The sequence below is a fragment of the Marmota marmota genome, unplaced genomic scaffold, assembly GCF_001458135.2.
Source record: "Marmota marmota marmota unplaced genomic scaffold, marMar, whole genome shotgun sequence".
NCBI lineage: Eukaryota > Metazoa > Chordata > Mammalia > Rodentia > Sciuridae > Marmota > Marmota marmota.
Window position 1 is genome coordinate 19,989,569 of NW_026000082.1, and position 22,032 is coordinate 20,011,600.

The following is a 22,032-nucleotide window of genomic DNA, read 5'->3' on the forward strand; positions in this document are numbered from 1 at the left end:
CTCAAATTTAATAAAGTTTGTTTGATGTTCCAACCACCCCTCCTGCAACTACCACCCCATTTCTCACCTTCCCTTCAAAGTAATACTTCTAAAAATAGTGGTCATTCTTTCCATTTCTCCCTTCAGCATACTCCGGTTGGGTTTCCATTGTTCACTGCTGCCACTCTACTAAAGTAACTCTTGTCAGAATCACCAGTGATTTCCATATTGCTAGACACAATATGAAGACATCTTATCAGTTGTCATCTTATTTGACTTCTTAGCAGTTTTCAATAAAATTAACCATACTCTTCTTGAAACTTATTCTTCTATGAGTTTCTATAACTGTACATGCTCTTGGTTTTCTTCCTATATTTCTGACTACTTTTTCTCAGTCCCATATGCATCCTCCTCTACCTTCCCTCAGTACTTCTAAATACTGAGTATCACACATATACAGCACAATTTTTCATATCTTCAGTTGAATATAAAGAATGTTGACACCAATTCGTGTCTTCATACATGTCCTTTGGATAATGATGTCCATCACATTCCACCATCCTTGCTAACCCCCTGCCCCCTCTCTTTCCCTCCCACTCCTCTACCCTATCTAGAGTTCCTCTATTCCTACCCCACTATGAATCACCCTCCTTATATCAAAGAAAACATTTGGCATTTGTTTTGGGGGGGATTGGCTAACTTCATTTAGCATTATCTTCTCCAACTCCATCCATTTACCTGCAAATGCCATGATTTTATTCTCTTTTATTGCTGAGTAAAATTCCATTGTGTATATATGCCACATTTTTAAAATCCATTCATCCACTGAAAGGCATCTAGGTTGGCTCCACAGTTTAGCTATTGTGAATTGTGCTGTTATAAACATTGATGTGGCTGTGTCTCTGTAGCATGCTGATTTTAAGTCCTTTGGGTATAGACCGAGGAGAGGGATAGCTGGGTCAAATGGTGGTTCCATTCCCAGATTTCCAAGGAATCTCCATACTGCTTTCCATATTGGCTGCACCAACTTGCAGTCCCACCAGCAATGTATGAGTGTGCCTTTTCCCCCACATCCTCACCAACACTTATTGTTGTTTGTCTTCATAACAGCTGCCATTCTGACGGGAGTGAGATGATATCTTAGAGTAGTTTTGATTTGCATTTCTCTAATTGCTAGAGATGATGAACATTTTTTTCATATATTTGTTGATTGTATATCCTCTTCTGAGAAATGTCTGTTCAGGTCCTTGGCCCATTTATTGATTGGGTTATTTGTGTTTTTGGTGCTTAGCTTTTTGAGTTCTTTATTTACTTTAGAGATAGTGCTCTATCGGATGTATGAGGGGTAAAAATTTGCTCCCAGGATATAGGCTTTCTATTGACCTCACAGATTGTTTCTTTGTGCTGTATATGTATAATAAGAATTGTAATGCATTCCACTGTCACTTATTTTTAAAAAAAGCAATCAGTCAATCAACCAATACTGATTATCCCACAGCACCCACCTCCCTGTATATGTTTGCTACGTGGATGATTACATTCATTTCCATGGTTTTAAATGCATCCAGATGAAGGCAAGTAACAAATTTCCATATGTAAGGGTTGGGAGTGTAGTTCAGTGGTAGAGTACTTGCTTAGCATGCACAAGACCCTGGATTCTAACCCCAGGACCCCAAAAGAACAAAAACAAATTTATATCTCTAGCTTTGACCCTTTCCCTTGAGCTTCAGACTGTGTCCAGCTGCCTATAACTTCTAAGAATTCTAAGAAACATCTTAAACTCAATATAGCCATTACAGAACTCTTAATTCCACTGCCAAACCCTGATTTTCCCTTGTTGTCCCCATTCAGTACACAGTATCAGATGTGATTTTTTTTTTTTTTTTTTTTTTGGTACCAGGGATTGAACCCAGAGGCCCTTAACCATTGAACCACATCCCCAGCCCTCCCCCCATTTTAAGACAGGATCTTGCTAAATTGCTGAGGCTGGGCTTGAATTTGTAATCCTCCTGTCTCAGCCTTCCAGGTTGTTGGGATTACAGGTGTGTGCCATAATGTTCAGCTGTATTTAGTTACTTACAAAGAAAATGTAAGCAAAATTCTTGTTCCCCCATTTTCTACCTTCTATATCCAAACCAAGACTATTTTATCCTTAAGAGTTTGAAGAGCGAATGAAATAATCTATATAAAATGCTTAAAATAATACCTAGCTGATAAAAAGAAAGAGAAGATTGCTATTCTTATTATGTTAAATAATAAGTATGTACATTTTAAACTTCCATAATAGCTACCTTTGCTTAGAATTTTTGACACTGTTTTAAGTTGCAGGAAAACACACATGCTTTTGGATGCTGATAACACAGTATTATGAATGCTATTATATATAGGCAACTGTAGGATTTATCTTGCTTTGGACCTTAGAGATGTGACAGTTTCTGAAACAAATTATAAGAACCTAATTAATAAGAGATAAAACTCATTTTAAATTTATAGGCGAAAGTACTTAAACTTACTTTCTAGGGCTCCTCTTCTTAATATCGGAATGATGAAATAGGAATTCCTATGTGACAATAGCATTAGTACTGTTTCTTTACCTCTTAAAGCCTCTCTCACCTTACTCAATCTGTCTTCCATTCCTATTATCTTAATGATTTTGCCATTTTTAGATCACAAGTCTTTCAAGTAGCCAAATATAGTGGCTTCCTTTTGGTCTTCATTTCTATATATGAAGATTAAATGTGAAAATCTTTTTCTTTGCTATAGATGAAAAGCATTTCTTCAACTATAAAATAAATACTACTATTATGATTACCTTATGAGCCATTATTATAATTATTACTAGTATTCTTTCTTCTTTATAGCACATTTTTAAAATGAAGTTGAACCAATAAAATGAACTTTCATTTTCAGTTAGCTATCTCAAATTGAGGCTAAGATGACCTTTTAAAACATTCCTGTTTGATTTTGAGGACCTTTGAAATACTGTTTGAATGTACCTCCATCCATGGAGGATGTAACTCCATCACAAAATATATTTAATTAAGAAGCACTTCATCCATGATTATTGCTGACTGGAGATTGAGAAGTTATCTGGCAAAGCCACATAACCAACCTTGGAAAAAAATAAGCAGCTTTTCTTTAAAAGGAGGGTGATGTGGTGAAAGAAACAGTATCCCTGGTTATATGAAATATGTGATACTGTGCCCAGTAACAGAAAATTGAAGAAAGTAATGGTTTTGAGGAATCACAAGTTGATCAGCAGTTTCAGAATCTAAGTCCCAAAATAAATCATTTTCCTTGAAAAAAGGAAATACTAAGATTCTACTCTATACCAGGTAATATACTAGACTCTTAATAAACGTGATCCCATTTAATTGTCATACTATCCCTACAAAGTAGATATTTTTATGTTATTGGCTTTACAATTGAGGCTTTTACAACTGATTGAAGGTCACAAAGTCCAACTAGCCAATAAGTGAGACTTTTTCTGAGCACTTTCCTTCCACCCCTTGTCCTTGTACTAAATTCCTTTCTTCTGTGGTGCTGTTACACCCTGAAAATATCTTTATATCAACACATATATCTGAATGGTTTTGTATTTATTTATCGGTCTCTCCCATTAGACAGTTCCTCAAGGGTAGGAACAGTGTCTTCTTCACCAGTACAATACTTTAGTGAATAGAAGGCTTTAAAAAAAATATTTGTAAGACTGCAGATTTGAGCTAAGTGTTCGAGCCTAAATCTGTCTTGTTTGTCATCAGAGGCACACAGGTGCAGATATCCAGATAGTTATTGTGCTTTAAAGTAACTTTGAGATGCAAAAATAAGACAGGTTTGAAAATCCTTGCAAGTTTTTTTTTTGTTTTTTGTTTTTTTTTTTTTTTTGAGAAAAGCCGATGCTTGGTTGTTTTTGTTATTCGGGATCTTTTTGGTATTCCACTACTGTACCATAATTAGTCATCAGTGTATTTAAGATAATCAAGGCAGTGAGTGATGAAAAGGCTACTATTTTGTCATTCTGTTAAGCACATGCTGATAAATGTTATCCCATTTAATTGTCATATTTTTATGTTTTTGGCTTTACATTACTAATTTCTCCAGCCACCGTGGCTTTGGAAACTGAAATGAAACATAAATGAAACTGAAACATTAAAGCTTACATGTATATCAAAGGAGAGTTATCAAGAATGTGGATTGCTGTCTTTTCTAGGGGCTTTATGGGTGTGCATAATTTTAAATCCACACTGCAAACTGGAGGAGAAGTCCTGTTGGCTGCAGCAGCTGCAGAAGTGGAGCGACCTGGATGTCTGTCCCCTGGAGGATGGGAACTATGGGCATGAACTTCCCAACATCACCAATGCACTTCCCCAGAATGGCAATCACAGCCCAGGTGAGTCAAGTATCCTTTTAGGTTCTTTGTCTCTAGAACTTCAAAAGGTAAGAGGGTAAAGCCCTAAAACAATGGTAACTGGACAGCCTCTTGGTTGTCCAAATTACCATTCTAAATATGAAAAGTCTGTCTTTTTATTCATTCTAAGTCTTAAATAAGGATAAGCCTTTGTCTTTGACATTGGGTATGTTGTTCTTTTCCACATCTAGAGTATCCTTACAGTACCCAGCACAAGGTCCTAGAGCCCTCTTCATGATTCCTCAGTACCCTTCAGTATTCCTCAATACCCTCAGTATCTTTGTGTCTAATGGATCTTGGCCTCCGTTTGGTGTTGACTTTAGCCCAGAAGACCTTTTGAAAAGTGGAAAAAATGGCCCTTTCTTATTCTGTTTCTTGTTCTCTGTTTCCCTCAAGTTTTTATATAGCACATATTTGGAGTTGGGGGTCATCCTCCAAGTATTGCCAGGATTCCTGCCCCATTTTAAGACAAATTCAGGGCAGTGATACTATACCATCTGTCTTTTGAGTCCACTGTCCTAAAGACTTTGCTTGGTATCAATAGTCATGTCAGTTTTATTTCACCTAACTCAAGCTATTTGATATTGACAACTGATGGCTTTTTTTTTTTAACTCATTGAGAATCTTTACTGATAAGAGATTTCATTAGATACTGATTTTATAATTTGTTCCTTTTAAGTAATAATTCTGTTGGCATTTTAATCTAAAATTATTATTTTGCTTGATCCTTCTGTTATACCGTATTTAATTTAGTATTTAAAATAACTAAAGTAATGAGTGGTGAAAAGGCTACAGTCTTATCACTTCTTTCAACCTACTATAGTACCTAGTACTCATCTATGGGCAACACGGGAAGCCACCATTTTAATATTGACCTTGGATAGAATAGAGAGGGTCAAATGCATACAAACACATGCCTCCAGTCTGGCAGTTTCTTCCTTGTCATAATATATTGGTTCTTCATTGTTACTGGTTCTCCTTTGAGAATGTCACTTCCTCTGCTTTCTTCCCAAGTTGTGACTGGTATCTGTCTCTCATATCCCATTACCAGTGGAACTGGAGAAGTAATAGAAAGCATCCTATAAACTTTTTTTGCCGTTTCTACATCATTATTCAGCCATCCCATCTTCCTAAAATACCTCCTACTTTTAAAATTTTATGCCATCAAACCAGACTATCTTCTACTTCCACCCTCTTGTTTTAGCCATCTGTAGACTTCTGCATCAATACCCTCATTCCTTGAAGATTTTTTAACTATTGACTTACTAATACTACTTTCTGTCACTCCTCTTGTCATAATTCTCGGTGATTTCAGTAGCTGCAAAAATGATCCTTCCAGCATTGTGGTCTCCAGTTCTTTGACTCCCTCTTTTTCAGTTACTTTAATCTTCCACCTTAATTTAACCATCCAATCCCAAAGTTGTGCCCTAAACTTTGTCATTACCAATAACTATATCCTCTTCATCATCTCAATTTTAAACATCTCCAATTATTATCACCAGACTTTCTTGCTTATTTTCTTTAATATCCCAATTTCCAGTAATTAATTGGCCCACTAGAAATTTTGATCTTACCATATTTTCACTGTCTTGATAGCCTCATTGTCCTTGTTACCCAGGTAGATTCCTTGGTACATCACTCTCTAGTGTACACAGTGAGCTCCCCCTTTGCCTTTGTTATACTCATGTGGCAAAACTCTATAAACTTTGTGCATTCCAATTCCCTTATTACGTGGTACTCACACCTATACAACTGAACATGGCTAGAGAGAAACAATCATAACTGGTCTTATTTTAAATTTATGACCACAAATTTCAAGTGGATCATTAATGTTTTCTGCACATCTATTACATTTTCCTAGCCTGTACTGTTTTACTCTTCTTAACTACTCTATCATATCATCTTTTCCCTAAAACTCTATATACTTTGTCCTTCCTCTTTCTTGCTTTCAGCTGAGTTTTGCTTCCTGATCACTGACATTAGATAAGGAAGCAGAAATAAATTTCCCATTACCACCTCTGTGGCGTTGGTTCAAAAGAATTGCTATCCTGCTGGGTGTGGTGACACACACCTATAATCCCAGTGGCTTGGGAGGCTGAGGCATGAGGATCACAAATTAAAAGCCAGCCTCAGTAAAAGCAAGACTCTAAGCAACTCAGTGAAACCCTGTCTCTAAATAAAATACAAAATAGGGCTGGGGATGTGGCTCAGTGGTTGAGTGCCCCTGAGTTCAATCCCTAGGACTGAAAAAAAAAAAAAAAAAGAATTACAGTCCTAATTAATCAAAGAATCACTGTCTTTGCCCATCTAATCCAAGTCCAAACCTTCCACTTATTCTCAAGGTCCTATTCTTTTTCTTTTATCCAAAATAATGCTGTAGGAATTATCTCCCATCTCTCCTGCATCACAAATTTTTCCCTCCCTCTGGACCATTCCTATAAGTATGCAAGCACATTATTATATGTCCCATTCTTTTTAAAATATTTTTTTAGTTGTAGATGAACACAATACCTTTATTTTACTTGTTTTTATTTTTGCTTGGTACCGGGGACCCAACCCAGTGCCTCACGCATGCTAGGCAAGCAGTCTACCATTGAGTCACAACCCCCGCCCCATATGTCCCATTCTTAAATAAAACAAAACAGAAAACACTCTTGCTTCTCCACATGCTTCTCTAGTTACCAGCATATTTTTCTGAGGTGGTTAGAATTAAGAAAAAATGTTCGAAAGAACAGTGTATACTTATTATCTTCTTTTCCTCTCCTCTGATTCTTTTTTTTAAATTCATTTTTAAAAAATGACAGCAGAATGCATTACAATTCTTATTACACATATATACCACAATTTTTTATATCTCTATTTGTATATAAAGTATGTTGACACCAATTCATTCGTGTCTTCATACATATACTTTGGATAATGTTGTCTATCACATTCCACTATCCTTGTTAACCCCCTGCCCCCTCCCTTTCCCTCCCACCTCTCTGCCCTATCTAGAATTCCTCTATTCCTCCCATGCTCCCCCTCCCTACCCCACTATGAATCAGCCTCCTTATATTAGAGAAAACATTCGGCATTTGTTTTTTGGGGGATTGGCTAACTTCACATAGCATTATCTTCTCCAACGCCATCCATTTACCTGCAAATGCCATGATTTTATTCTCTTTTATTGCTGAGTAATATTTTATTGTGTATATATGCCACATTTTTTTTTATCCATTCATCTATTGAAGGGCATCTAGGTTGGCTCCACAGTTTAGCTATTGTTAATTGTGCTGCTATAAACATTGATGTGGCTGTGTCCTTGTAGTATGTTGATTTTAAGTTCTTTGGGTATAGTCTGAGGAGAGGGATAGCTGTGTCAAATGGTGGTTCCATTCCTAGATTTCCAAGGAATCTCCATACTGCTTTTCATATTGGCTGCACCAGGTTTTCATTCCCACCACCACTGAAAAAACTCTTATACTAGTCACTAAAGCTTTGCTTGATATCTTTGCTTTTGTAAAAAGGTTCTTCTGATAGAGGGCTAAACCTAGTGATTGTCAATCATAATCTTTTTTTTTTAAGGCATCATCAGATTTATTGTTAGAACTTCTAAATTAGTTGAGGTAATTGTATGAATCTTTGCTCCTTGCAAAGACAGTCAAATTAACCTAAATATTAAATTTGAGGTGTTTACATATGGTGGTAAAATGCCTCTTTATATGTATCAAGAAATTATGAAACCCACAATTTCTGAAACTTATAGTCTTAATTGCCCTAAACATTGTTCATACATTTCTCTTTTTTTTTAAGTCAGTCATAATCTTAAATGACCTTTTAGCAGTATTTGACACACTGACCATTCTCTCCATGGAATATCTTTGTCACTTCATTTCTAAGACATCAATCTCTCTTGGTTCCCCTTACTTAATTGGCCCTTTCTTCTAAATCTGAAGTGTCTCTTCCCCTCCTTCCAAACCTAAAAATGCTGTAATGCTCAGGGCTTAGACATCATATCACTTATCTTTCTATATTAAATTGGTGATTGCATTGTTTTAATAATCATCTATATGCTAACAATTCCCAAATGGATATCTTCCATCCTCCTCAATTCTATTCTTGTATATTTAACTGCTTTTTGATATATCTGCTTATATATTAATAGGCATCTCAGTGGATTTCTTTCTTTTAAGCCCTACCCAAATCTGTTTCTCCTACATTCTTCCCTGTCTCCGTATCTGGCATCTTTATCTGAAAAATCTTTGTGTCGTTCTTGATTCTTCTCTTTGTCCTTCTCCTCAAATCTAATCTGTGAGCAAATCTCATTGCATTTGCCTTCAAAGTATATTCATTATTCAGCTGCTCACCATTTCTGCTGTTGGTACTCTGAGCCAGTACCATCATTTTCATAAATTATTGTAGCAGCTGCCCATATAGCTTGCTCATTCCATCCCTCGCTGTTCTCAAACATTCCAAATATATTCACATATCAGGACTTAGTACTTTCTGGGTCTTCTACCTGGAATGTTCTTACTAAATATCACTAAAGCTTGCCCCTTGTTCCTGCAGATCTTTACTCAAATGTTTTCCTTTTTTTTTTTTTTTTTTAATGGGGTCTTTCTATGTTCCTGGACCCAAATGATCCTCTTCCCTTAGCCTTTCAAGTGGCTGGGACTGTAGGCACAGACCACTGTTCCTGGCTGTTCAAATGTTATCTTATATTCTATATAAAACAATAACTCTACTTACTGTCAACTAGCCTTTCTCCCTAACTGTACTTTAGTTTTTTCCATAGTACTTGTAACCAGATAATATAGCTGAAATACTGTATATTTAACTATCTCTCCCCATTTGGATGTAAAGTTCTATAAATATAAGGACTTTTATATCCTGAGCACCTAGAACAGTATTGCTATGTATTAGGCATACAATATATTCTAATTTAATGAATTATAAAACATACTGAGAGCCCAGTCCCCCTGGAAAATTCTCAATTCAGCAGGAGGGAGACTTAGACTATAGCCAGCAGAAGAGTTAGTGTGCTTCCACTGAGGGACTGAACAAGAAGCAATTTCAATAAGTACTTTCAGTGCTACTCTGATGATAATATCCTTTAATTATCTGAGCCTATACCCGGTGGGATATGTTAAATTCTAAAGAGATGAGCAGATTCCAAAACCTTTTCCTATGTGGTTGAATATGTTAGTTTCTTTCATGTTTAATCTGAATCTTCTGACTTTCCTGGACAGTTTTTTGTATGTAATCAATAGATATACACCTACTTGAGTATATCTGGAAATATTTGTATAGTTCAGGTCTTGGTCCCAAATAGTTTTAACTGCTCTTAATCTGACAAAAAATATCTAAATTATCCCTTTTTAAATTTTTTTCTTAAATGTCATTTCCCCGAGTCCCCCAAGTCATAGTTTATGACAACGTATCTTCCATTTGATTTACCTGCATACCACCCATAAGAATTGAATTTATCTACAGTATTCATTTCCCTGTTACACTTTTTCTGAAAAGAGATGACATGGTAAGAGTCCAATGAGAAAACAAGTTATTCTTTCGCCAGCATCAGCTTTTCTTATAAGGAATAAAATTTTAAGTCTGAAGCTATCAGTGAGATTTTTTAAAGTATCAGATTATACAGGGCTTTAACTCTTTTTCAGCTTTTAATATGAATTCCATGGAAGCCCTAAGTCTGCCAAGGATCATGCTGCAAATGATACAAATTGTGGATTAGTCAGGGAAATTACCTGACTGCTTCTCTCTACCATTGACCTCTATAGAAACAGTTTGTATCCTCATGATTGAGCAACTGAAAACCACTGCCTCTCCTAGTTTTCATGAACCTCTGAGTCCCAGTAGATATTGGTCTTCTGTAAAAGGAGGAAGGCAGCCATAGATTTTTGTAAAAAGGTTCTTCTGATAAAGGGCACAGATATACTAATGATTATCCAGGAAGGAAGCAGCACAACAAATATCCAGATTGTGGAGTGGTTGTTCTCATTGCTCTTATACTATTCTTCTGCCCAACCTCTCACCCTGATGAAGACCCAGGAATTAGAACTTCTGATTATCTAACATTGTGCTGCTGCATTTTTTTTTCTTTCCCTAGACTCCTTATCCAGACCAAGACGAACAGTGTTCACTAGAGCCATCGAGGGCCGTGAGTTACATTGGCAGGACAGCCACCTACAGAGAATAATCAGCAGTGATATATATACAGCTCCTGCCTGCCAACGAGAAAGTGAGCGACTACTCTTTAATTCCCATGGCCAGCCACTGTGGCTTGGTAAGTCTAGCCCTCATCTACTCCAAGATTTTCAGAGCCCAACCTCAACTCATATGAGGCCCAAAGGAGCCATCTGTGTAAGTACCAGCAAAACCAACTACAATTTGGATAGTCTTTATATAGCTCTTTTGAGGCCTTTTGAGATTCAGGATATTTATTTGAAGCTATTTGCATATGTGCTTAGTTGAGGTACAGTAATTTCAAATAGGATTTGTATCCTATCCCCTAAACTTTGGGAGGATAAAGGAGTTAATACATCTCAAGGAGTATAACATAGCCATTAGATATCAGTTTACAGGCTCTCTCAGTCATTGGTTACTGAGCAACGTTATATTCTACTCTGAAATTATATATTTTGCTTAAAAAAAACACCATTTCCTGGGCATGATGGTACACCAGCGGCTCAGGAGGCTGAGGCAGGAGAATTGTGAGTTCAAAACAAGCCTCAGCAACTTAGCAAGATCCTGTCTCAAAAGAAAATATAAAAAAGGGATGTGTCTCAGTGGTTAAGCACTCCTGGGTTCAATCCCTAGTTTAAAACAAACAAACAAACAAGGACTGGGGTCATAGTTCAGTGGTATACCGCTTGCCTAGCATGTGTGAGGCACTGGGTTTGATTCTCAGTACCACATATAAATAACTAAATAAATAAAATAGAGGTCCATTGACAACTAAAATCAAAAACAAAAAATAAACACCAAGTTTGAAACTTAAATTACCCTGTTCTGGCAACTAGGACACAGTCTTCATTTGTCATCAAGCTGTCTTCCTTTCTTCTTTCCCAACTTCCTACCTTCCCTCATAACAGGATAAAACTGTTCCATCTTAAGTTTAAACCTTCCTCTAAGAGAGTATTCTTTTTTTAATATTTATTTTTCAGTTTTAGGTGGACACAATATCTTTATTTTTATGTGGTGCTGAGAATCGAACCCCATGCCTCATGCATGCTAGGCGAGCGTGCTACCACTTGAGCCACATCCCCAGCCCAGAGAGTATTCTTATTATCAGTCTATCCTTGACTTTATTATAGAATACCCACTCCAAAATAAAAACTTTTTTAAAAATATTCATTTTTGAGTCTTCAAATAATCACATATATTTTCGTTATTTTACCCAATTCCCTACTCCATCTCTCACCCCATAAAAGCTCTAGCTGAATCTGGATATGTCCCTGTAAAAAAACAAAACAAAAAAACTTGGCCAAACTCCCTGTGGGTCACTACCTAAAATTACCTCTGATCATCTTTCCTCTTTTCTCAAGTACTTCTAAAACATAAACCTAACAAGCATGTGAAAAATGTACACCTCATTAATAAATAAAGATATATATTAAAACTATACTGAGACCAGGCACAGTGGTGCACGCCTATAATCCCAGCGACTTGGGAGGCTGAGACAGGAGGATCACAAGTTCAAAACCAGCCTCAGCAACTTAGCAAGGCCAAAGCAACTCAGTAAGAACCTGTCTCTAAATAAAATATAAAAAGGGGCTAGGGATGTGGCTCAGTGGTTAAGCGCTCCTGGGTTCAATTCCCCAATACTAGAATAAAACAAACAAAAAACAGCACTGAGATACCATTTTTAATTATCAAATGGCCAGGAATTTTTAAAATAAAGATAATTAGTTTCTGGGTGTGAGAAGTTGCATGAGATAGGTAGGAATTTAAATGCTTTTAGCCTTTCTGAAGGATATTTTAGTAACACCTTATCAAGTCTTTAAAATACTTTTTTTTTTTGTACTAGGAATTGAACCCAGTGCCTGACGCTTTCCAGTCAAGTGCTCTACTACTGAGCAATATACCCAGTCCTTTTTAAAATTTATTTTGAGACAGCATCTCTTCAAGTTGTCCATGCTGGCCTCAAACTTGAGATCCTCCAGTCTCAACTTCCTGAGTAGCTGGTATTACTGGCAGATGCCACCACGCCCAGCTCATTTATACCATTTGATAAGGGAATTTCACATCTTGGAATTTCTCCTGAGCAATAATTAAAGATATGCTTAAAGCTAAGAGATTCATTAGGAATGGACATAAATAATGCACAAATGGAAAAATTGGAAATAATATAAATATCCACCAATATGAGATTAATTCTGTGGAAGTACAGATATTCATTGGAATGATATGTATAATTATAATGTGCTATTAAGCAAAAAAATCTACTTATAAAACAATAATTATATCCCATTTTAGTGAAAAATTAATAGCTTAAATATGAATAAAACTAGAAAGAGTATTATTTGGTTTTTATTTTATATTTTGTTTATATTTTTAAATCTGTGATTATTTCTAAAAGAAATAATAATAGCCTTAAAAGAAACGGATAAACCATAAAGCTTGTTATAATCACTTGGCCATTTATAAGCCTTTAATAATCTTCCATTATCCCTAAGGTGAATCTAAACTCTTCCTAATGATGTTCAAACCTCTTTACAATCCAGATCTACTTTTCCAGGCTATTTCTAGCCATATAACTTAATGCTAGCTACCCATATATGCCATTCTCCAAAGATGTTTTGTTACATAGAATACTTTTTATACTTTTACTTATATGCCTTTTCTTATATACCTTTGCAAAGAATGCCTTCCCTATTTATCTACCTATTCATGATCTTGCTTGTCCTTCAAAGCACAGCTCAAATATTATTTTTTCTGTGTATATATCTATCATGTCACTTTTTCGTTAACTGTTTATGTATCATTTGTGAGCTCTTTGAAGGCAGTGGTCATTTCTTATTCATCTTTGTACTTTTAACATACTGCCGGGTGTTTAGTAGGTCTTTAGGAAATATAGAATAGACAAATGAATAAGGCTTTTCCCATTGGGCAGTTAGTTTTTACCTCCAGTGGGTTCCTATAATACATGTTCACAAAGAGGTTCTGTATCTTTTTAACTTATTTTATTTTATTTTTTTGGTGTAGATGGACACAACACAATGCATTTTATTTTTTTATGTGGTGCTGAGGATCAAACCCAGGCCCCACCCGTGCTAGGCGAGCGCTGTACCGCAGAGCCACAATCCCAGCCCCAATTTATTTTACTTTTAAATTTGTTCTAATTAGTTACAGGGACTGTATTTTGTCATCCTAGTTGTGTGTCCCTTTCTACACTCTACCACTGAACTGAAGCTACAAGATAGCTCTTTCAAGGAGGCAACTGTGACTTATTTAACTTTTTAAAAAGTATTTGTAGTTTTAGATGGACACAATACCTTTATTTTATTTATATATTTTTATGTGGTGCAGAGGATCAAGCCCAGTGCCTCACACATACTAGGCAGGTTCTCTACCTTTGGGGCTACAACCCCAGCCCCTTATTCAACTTTTTTATCCTGAAAGATTAAAAAAAAAAATACAGTTCCTTGTATTAAATAGATATCAGGTTGAATTTGAAGAACTGGACTGAACACAAACTCCCTTTGTCAAGCATGAAGTTTCCTATTTTTTGTGTTTTTTGGGGGTGTGGTATGGCAGATTGAAAAACCAGGGGTGCTTTACTACTGAGCCACATCTCTAGTCCTTTTTTATTTTTCACTTTGAGATAGGGTCTTGCTGAATGCTGAGGGCCTCTCTAAATTGCTGAGGCTGGCCTTGAACACAAGATCCTCCTGCCTCAGCCTCCTGAGTTGCTGGGATTACAGGCGTGTGCCGCCATGCCTGGCATCCTGATTTGAAATTTTAACTCAATCAAGATATTTTCTTTTTATCTGGTAGAGCATGTGCCTACAGCTTGTGCTCGTGTCGATGCCTTGCGTTCTCATGGTTATCCAAAAGAGGCCCTCAGACTCACGGTGGCCATTATTAATACTCTGAGGTTGCAACAGCAGCGGCAGCTGGAAATCTACAAGCATCAGAAGAAAGGTATGATGATTAGGAGTCATCTTACCTCTTTAGGCCTAAGGCTAATGAGGATCCTCAGGGGATATAAGACCTAGAACCTATTTTTCATTAAGTATCATGGTGTGGCAGGAGCTAGGGAATTCCAGGAATTCTGCCTGCTGTGTGAAATGCCTCACTTTTTCTCTGTGGATCTCAGTTTTCTCAGCAGTAAAATGGAAACAATGATGCCTTCCTGCTTCCTCAGAGTGCAGATGAAAGGACCACTAACTAAGGTCTGGCATGAGAGGACCCTTTCAAAGCTGTAAAGCTGTATCCACATATGAACTACCAGCAGGCAATCTAAATTCACATCACATGGCCTAACAACTGGCTGGTGAGATTATGACCAGTCCTGTCAACCCAAGACAAGATAATAAAGGAAGCTTTTGTATAACTTCCAGGGTTAAGACCTGAATGAGACTGATAAGGAGAGCTAAACAGGGGAAAAGAGCAATGTGTCTCTATCACTGTCTGAAACTTTGAACCTGCTTGTTTTTAGAACTGTTGCAGAGAGGAACCACAACCATCACAAACCTGGAGGGCTGGGTGGGCCACCCTCTGGATCCCATTGGCTGCCTGTTTCTCACTTTGACTGAAGCCTGCCGCCTGAATGATGATGGCTATATGGAAGTGTCAGGTACAAGGGTCAGCTTTCGACAAGCCAGGACTGTCCTTGGCAGCCCTGTCCTCCCTGCCAAACTATGTTCCTCTCCTCTTATAGCCTTTTTTTTTTTCAATCTTGTCCAAACTCAGCATTCCTGAGAGGTTTCTTTCTTTCCTTTCTTTCCTACTTTCCATTCCCACCCTGTGGTCTGTTCCTATTTTACCTTACCAGCTTCCTTGCTCCTCTGATTTCCCTACCACAAATGGCTAAAGAATGTAGTCCAGGACTAGAAGAATATCAGAAGTCTGAGGCCATAACTTCAGAGCAGTCCAGAAATGGGAGAGAACATCCACCAAAAAGGTGTATCAAGCCAGGCATGGTGGCACATCCCTATAGTCCCAGCAACTTGGAAAGTTGAGGCAGGAGGATTTTTTGCCCAGAAATTTAAGCCAGCCTGGGCAACATAGTGAGACCCTGTCATAAGAAAAAAAAAAAGTATATATCCCTTGCAATTGAATAATACTCTCTGATTTCCTTTAAACATTCACCTTCATGGTGTTTTTGCGCCAGTTTTACAAATGAGAAATAGAGGAGAATAGTCTAACAGAATCACAGAGTGGCCCAGACTAGAAAGAGACAGAATTTATTCTTCTTTCCTTTATGGCTTTACTATATTGTTTACCTATATCTACTTGAGTATTTATTTAGCACACTGCATTATAATTTGTTTACAAATTATTATTTTTTATCAATTTTATCAGTTACTTTTTGAAAGCATAAATTATGACTTAATTGTCTTTGTAATCATAACACTCAGTATAGAACCTGCCATTTAATAGTCTTCTGTAAATACTTACCAGATGAAGGAAAAAGGAAATCAAGATTTTAGCTTTTTTTTTTCAATACTAGGACTTGAACCTGGGGATTCTATACCACTAATCTACATCATCAGCCCTTTTTATTTTTTGTTTTGAAACAGGGTCTTACCAAGTTGTGGAGGTTGGCCTTGAACTTATAATCTTCCTGCATCAGCCTCCCAAATAACTGGGATTTCAGACGTTTGCCTTTTTTTTTTGTTGTTTGTTAATTTTGTTTTTTAAAGAGATCTCATTGTGTGTCACCCAGGCTGGCCTCAAATTCCCAGGATTAAGTGATCCTCCCATAGCAGCCTCCAAAGTAGCTGGAACCACAGGCACATACCAATACACCTAAGACTTTGACTTTTTTTTTTTTGGTGGAGGGATACCAGGGATTGAACTTAGAGGCACTCAACCACTGAGCGACATCCCAAGCCCTATTTTGTATTTAATTTAGAGACAGGGTCTCACTGAGTTACTTACCACCTTGCTTTTGCTGAGGCTGGCTTTGAACTCTGATCCTCCTGCCTCAGCCTCCTGAGCTGCTAGGAGGAGTTCAGGCATGCGCCACTGTGCCCAGCTAGGACTTTTACTTTTAAACCTGAGATTATGATTCCATTGGTGGAACATATAAAATAATAATAACATAGAATTTGCAAGTGTTACCAAAATAAGAGTTTTAACTGGATACAGATTTTTTTTTCTATGTAGAAATGAAAGGATTAGCCCAAACTGTGCTAGGGTTGCCATTATCTTCACACTGATACCCTGGTATGGAATCATCATCTTTAATGAGTTTTATCTGCACAGAAACATTTATAGCTTGAAAACCTGAGGTTGCATTTGGTTTATTTGTTCACCACTGATGTATATTTAACTCCTTCCATATGTTAGGCCCTGGAGATACATGGAACAAGTTAGTCTCATCCCTTTAAGGTGTTCACACTGTAGTAAAAGAGATGGACAATTGTGATATTTTATAATGTATACGATAGCAAAAGATAAGTATTCAATTTTATACTTCTCAACAGGCCTGGCCAGTTCATTATGTTATGAAGGAGGTGGAAACCTTTGTGCCTCTGTGTAACCTTTTTTCAGTGAATTTTTCTTACTGCTCTGGGGTTCTGATTTAGCTTCTGAAATATCTATTGACCAAGCAGTATTCCAAAGTGGGAGGGTCTGGAGGGATAGAAGAATCTGCCAGGCCTATCCTAAAGAACCTGGTACCCTGTTACCCTCAGATATGAGTGAAAGCAGACTCCCTGTGTACCAGCATGTACCTGTGGCTACAGACTGCGCAAACAGCAGTGAGTCCTACCTGTCATTAGCCCTGGAAGTTGCTTTGATGGGCATGGGTCAACAGAGGGTAATGCCTGAAGGCCTCTATGCACAGGACAAAGTATGTCGTAATGAGGAACAACTTCTAAGCCAACTCCAGGAACTGCAGCTGGACGATGAGCTAGTACAAACACTGCGGAAACAGTGTATCTTGCTACTAGAAGGTAAGTAGAGAAGGGGATATTGTCACACTGTCTTTGCTTATGACCCTGGGCACCCTTCCTCTACCTGCACAGATACAGGAATATTTATGACATTAAAATACAATGAAGGTTCCCATGGCTGGCAAACATGTATGAGACCCTGAGGCCCTAAAGTCTAGCCTGGTGAATGGAAGCATACAGATAAATTAAACTGTCTGGCTTATCTTCTTCCTGCAGGAGGCCCCTTCAGTGGTCTAGGAGAAGTCATCCACCGAGAGAGTGTCCCCATGCATACCTTTGCCAAGTATTTGTTCTCAGCTTTGCTGCCTCATGATCCAGATCTGTCCTATAAATTAGCCCTTCGTGCCATGAGGTGGGTAGCCCATTTCCAATCCATTATCCCTACCAAATCAGAAGTCTTCAGTGCTCTCTCTCTCTGGCTATCTTCTCTTTTCTTCTTTGTCTGTTCTGTTGATCTGCCACCAAATCTGCCTTAAAATGGCTCTGATATTTTCAACTGATCTAGGATTCCTATCTGGGATTCTATGTTGAAGACCCACTTCACTCCCTTGCTATACTCATGGTAGATTGTCTGAAAAAGCCCCTGAGACATCATGATATATTATTAGATAGGAACACCCAGGACTTGAGTCTTCATTTTCTGGAGTCAATGAGGCAGCCTGAGAAAGTGTTGGAGCCCTTCCGTAACTCACTTGAGTCATGGTTCCCAAGTACACGTCCTCAGAGGAATCTAGAGGAAGTAGAGATAAATAGGTATACTTCAAGACTTGAAAACTAGTGAGCTTTGGGGATCTTGCTTCCAAACTAGAATAGAATCCTTGGTTTGCACATGTTAACTTCTGTAGGTAGCAGAGTATACACAAGAATATTAATTAGATTGTAAGACTGAGAGAACTCCTCAGCTAAAACAGGAAAGTCCTTGGCATATACTTATGTTTTTAAAAATAACCCTTGGGCTGGGGTTGTGGTTCAGAAGTAATGCGCTTGCCTAGCATGCGTGAGGCACTGGATTCAATTCTCTGCACCACATACAAATAAATAAAATGAAGATCCATCAACAACTAAAACAAAAAAAATTAAAAAATAAAAATAACCCTATTGCTTTTGACTGACTTTTCAAGTTCATGTGTAGTGGGGACTATTCAGCTTGGATTCTACAAGTGCTCAATCACTCACTTCATGTAGAGTATAGACCCATACGTTTTGAAAACCTCCAAAGCTCTTACTTAATCCTTCCCTCCTAAGTTCCTCCCCAGAAAAGAGCAAGCTTCTCTAAAGTGGCTCAGATAGCCAAGGTCTAGATGATAACTGATGACTCTTCCTGGTTCTTTTAGGTTACCTGTTCTAGAAAATTCAGCTTCTGCAGGCGACACTTCCCACCCTCACCATATGGTGTCTGTGGTACCCAGCCGTTATCCTCGATGGTTTACACTTGGACATCTGGAATCACAGCAATGTGAACTAGCCTCCACAATGCTGACTGCTGCCAAAGGTAAGTACAGATAGACCTTAGATACTGGTGTCCCCACTGTGCTTGCCTAGCCATGGCCATCAAAGGGTTGGCCTGCAGTCTCCTGAGGAGACAGTTGACTTTAAAGTGATAGGAATCCTTACTTTCATTGCTAATAAGAAAGAGCACCTGGGTCCAAAATTTTGCCCTAGTTTCTAATTGTAGGAACCTGTGTATATAGAATTAAGTTATTTTTAGTTAACTTCTAATATAAACTTTCATATAATAAAGTCAGTTTACTTTCCAAGCCTCAGTTTCAGAATCTATAAAATGGGGATCATTGTCAATGACCTATCAACCTCCCAGAGCCACTGGAGGATGTAATGAAATGATGACTAAGATAGAGCTTACAGATCTCCTTACAAATCAGAGTTCTTAATTTTTCCAGTACCCCCTGGTCAAAAGTAGAGATTCCAGGGTGACACTTAGTCTTTTAAGCTCACATACTACGTATGCAGGCATCACTGCAAAAAGAAATGAAAATTAGCACCTAGATGAAGAGCAATAATAAAACACCAGCTTCCATGGATTCTTGAGTATTTTGTATTAGGAAACTATATGGGTTTTTTAAGCATTTTTGCTTTGTTTTTGTTTTGCTGCTGCTTTTTGAGATGGAGTATTGCTTTGTTGTTGTTTTGTTTTGTTTGTTTTTTAATAATTTTTTGATGTTGATGGGCCTTTATTTAATTAATTAATTTATTTATTTAGGTACCGGGGATTGAACTCAGGGAAACTCGACCACTGAGCCACATCCCCAGCCCTATTTTATATTTTATTTAGAGACATGGTCTCACTGAGTTGCTTAGCACCTTGCTGTTGCTGAGACTGGCTTTGAACTTGCAATCCTTCTGTCTCAGTCTCCTGAGCTGCTGGAATTACAGGGGTGTGCCACCACGCCTGGCATTCATTTGTTTTTATGTGGTGCTGAGAATCAAACCCAGTGCCTCACACATGCTAGGCAAGCACTCAACCACTGAGCTACAGTCCCACCCCTATTGTTTTTTGAGATGGGGGTCAAACTTATCCTGAATTCCCAGGCTCAAGGAATCATTCTGTTCTACCTCCTGAGTGCTAACACTCACGAGTGCTGACACTCAGGCATGTGCCCAACATTTTCTTAATTAAAAATAACTTTATGTTTTATTTTCTTATTGGCAAAAAAATACATGCTTATTGCAAAAAAAGGGAAAAGATATGGATAAAGCAATGTACAAATGATCAAGAAACCAGTAGAAAGGATATGATTTTACATTTCACAAAAAAAAAAGATACAAATGATATTTTAAAAAATTAAAGTGCTTGTTCTCACTTGAGATATGCAAATTAAAATTACACCTGAGATAACATTTTTCATTAGTTTTATTAGGAAAAAAATCAAATTTGATGATAACCAACCATGAGAGGAACAGGTAGCCTGACATGGATTATTAGATTCCTAGCAGGATAAAGAGGATGACTGCTGAACCAAGGAACTCAGGGAACCTCAAGCAGAAGAAACGTGCAGAAAACTATACCAAAGCACATGATATTCAAATTGTTTAAAACCAATAGTTTAAAAAAAATCTTATTTAAAACAAATAGAGTTAAATTTAAAAAAACACACAAAAGACAAAAGACAAGTATAATAGCAAATTTCTTATTAAAAAACAATGTAAACCAGAAGACAGTTGAGAAAAAAAAATTCTTTAAAAGTACTTAAAAGTCTGGTGCTGTCATGCATGCCTGTAATCCCAGTGGCTTAGGAAACTGAGGCAGGAGGATCGCGAGTTCAAAGCCAGCCTTAGCAACAGTGAGGCACTAAGCAACTCAGTGAGACCATGTCTCTAAATAAAATACAAAATGGGTAGGGATATGGCTTAGTGGTTGAGTGCCCCTTGTTCAATCCCTGGTACCCCAAAATTTTAAAAAAATACTTTAAAAAAGTCAACCTAGAATTCTGCACCAATGAAAATGCCTTTTAAAAAAAATGAAATAAGACAAGTGCTGTGTCAGACACCTGTAAACCCAGCAACTAATGAGGCTGAGGCAGAAGGATTGCAAGTTTGAAGCCAACCTGGGCAACTTGGTGAAACCTTGTCTCAAAATAAAAAACACAAAAGCTACGGTAGGTCTAGGGTTGCAGCTCAATGGTAGAACACTTGCCTAGCATGTGTGAGGCATTGGGTTTGAGACTCAGCACCACATAAAAATAAAAGTATTGTGTCCATTTACAACTAAAAAAACTGTTTTTTAATTTCAAAAATAAGGCTAGGGTAGAGTTCCCCTGGGTTTAATCCCCAGTATTTAAAAAAAATTTTTTTCAAGCACATGCCTATAATCTCAGAGACTTGGGAGTCTGAGGCAGGAGAGTGACAAGTTCAAGGCCAGCCTCAGTAACTTAATAAAACCTTGTCTCAAAATTAAAAAATAAAAAAGGCTGGGATGTAGCTCAGCAGTAGAGCCCCCCCGCCAAGGGTTCAAGCCCCAGTACCAAATCAAAACAAAACCCATCTTCAGATAACCCCAGTGGAATTAGAAATAAGTAATAAAAAGACATCTGAAAAATACTCCAATTATTTGGATAAATCACATTTTTATACAACTCATGAACTAAAGGGAAAGACACAAGGGGGAAAAAAAAAAGCACAAAACACCAAAACATGTGGAATGCACGTTTGAAGGAAATTTTTAGTGCTAAATGCCTATATTTGAAAAGAAGAAGCATTGCAAATCAGTGATCTTGGATCTATCTCAGTGGTAAAAGGCCCTTAGATTCAATTCCTAGAACTTCAAAAAAGAAAAGCAAACAGCAAAAAGGAAAACAAATGAGGGCTGGGGTTGTAGCTCAGTGCATGCGTGTGGCCCGGGTTCAATCCTCAGCACCACATACAAACAAAGATGTTGTGTCCGCCAATAACTAAAATAAATAAATAAATATTAAAAAATTCTCTCTCTCTCTAAAAAAAAGGAAACATGCAACAGAATGAAAAGGCAACTTACAGAATGGGAGAAGATATTTATAAACCATATATCTG

At 37.5% G+C, this 22,032-nt stretch overlaps 1 protein-coding gene across 1 annotated transcript in view; it reads left to right on the forward strand.

The window, feature by feature from the left end:
- Zswim5 (zinc finger SWIM-type containing 5) overlaps positions 1 to 22,032 on the forward strand; it is a 189,010-nt gene that overhangs the window by 145,155 nt on the left and 21,823 nt on the right. Inside the window, exons 5-11 of the mRNA XM_015485084.2 lie at positions 4,190 to 4,369; positions 10,491 to 10,667; positions 14,381 to 14,527; positions 15,045 to 15,182; positions 17,248 to 17,508; positions 17,725 to 17,860; positions 18,843 to 19,000. Coding sequence (XP_015340570.1) covers positions 4,190 to 4,369; positions 10,491 to 10,667; positions 14,381 to 14,527; positions 15,045 to 15,182; positions 17,248 to 17,508; positions 17,725 to 17,860; positions 18,843 to 19,000 — 1,197 coding nt within the window. The remainder of the gene's footprint in view (positions 1 to 4,189; positions 4,370 to 10,490; positions 10,668 to 14,380; positions 14,528 to 15,044; positions 15,183 to 17,247; positions 17,509 to 17,724; positions 17,861 to 18,842; positions 19,001 to 22,032) is intronic.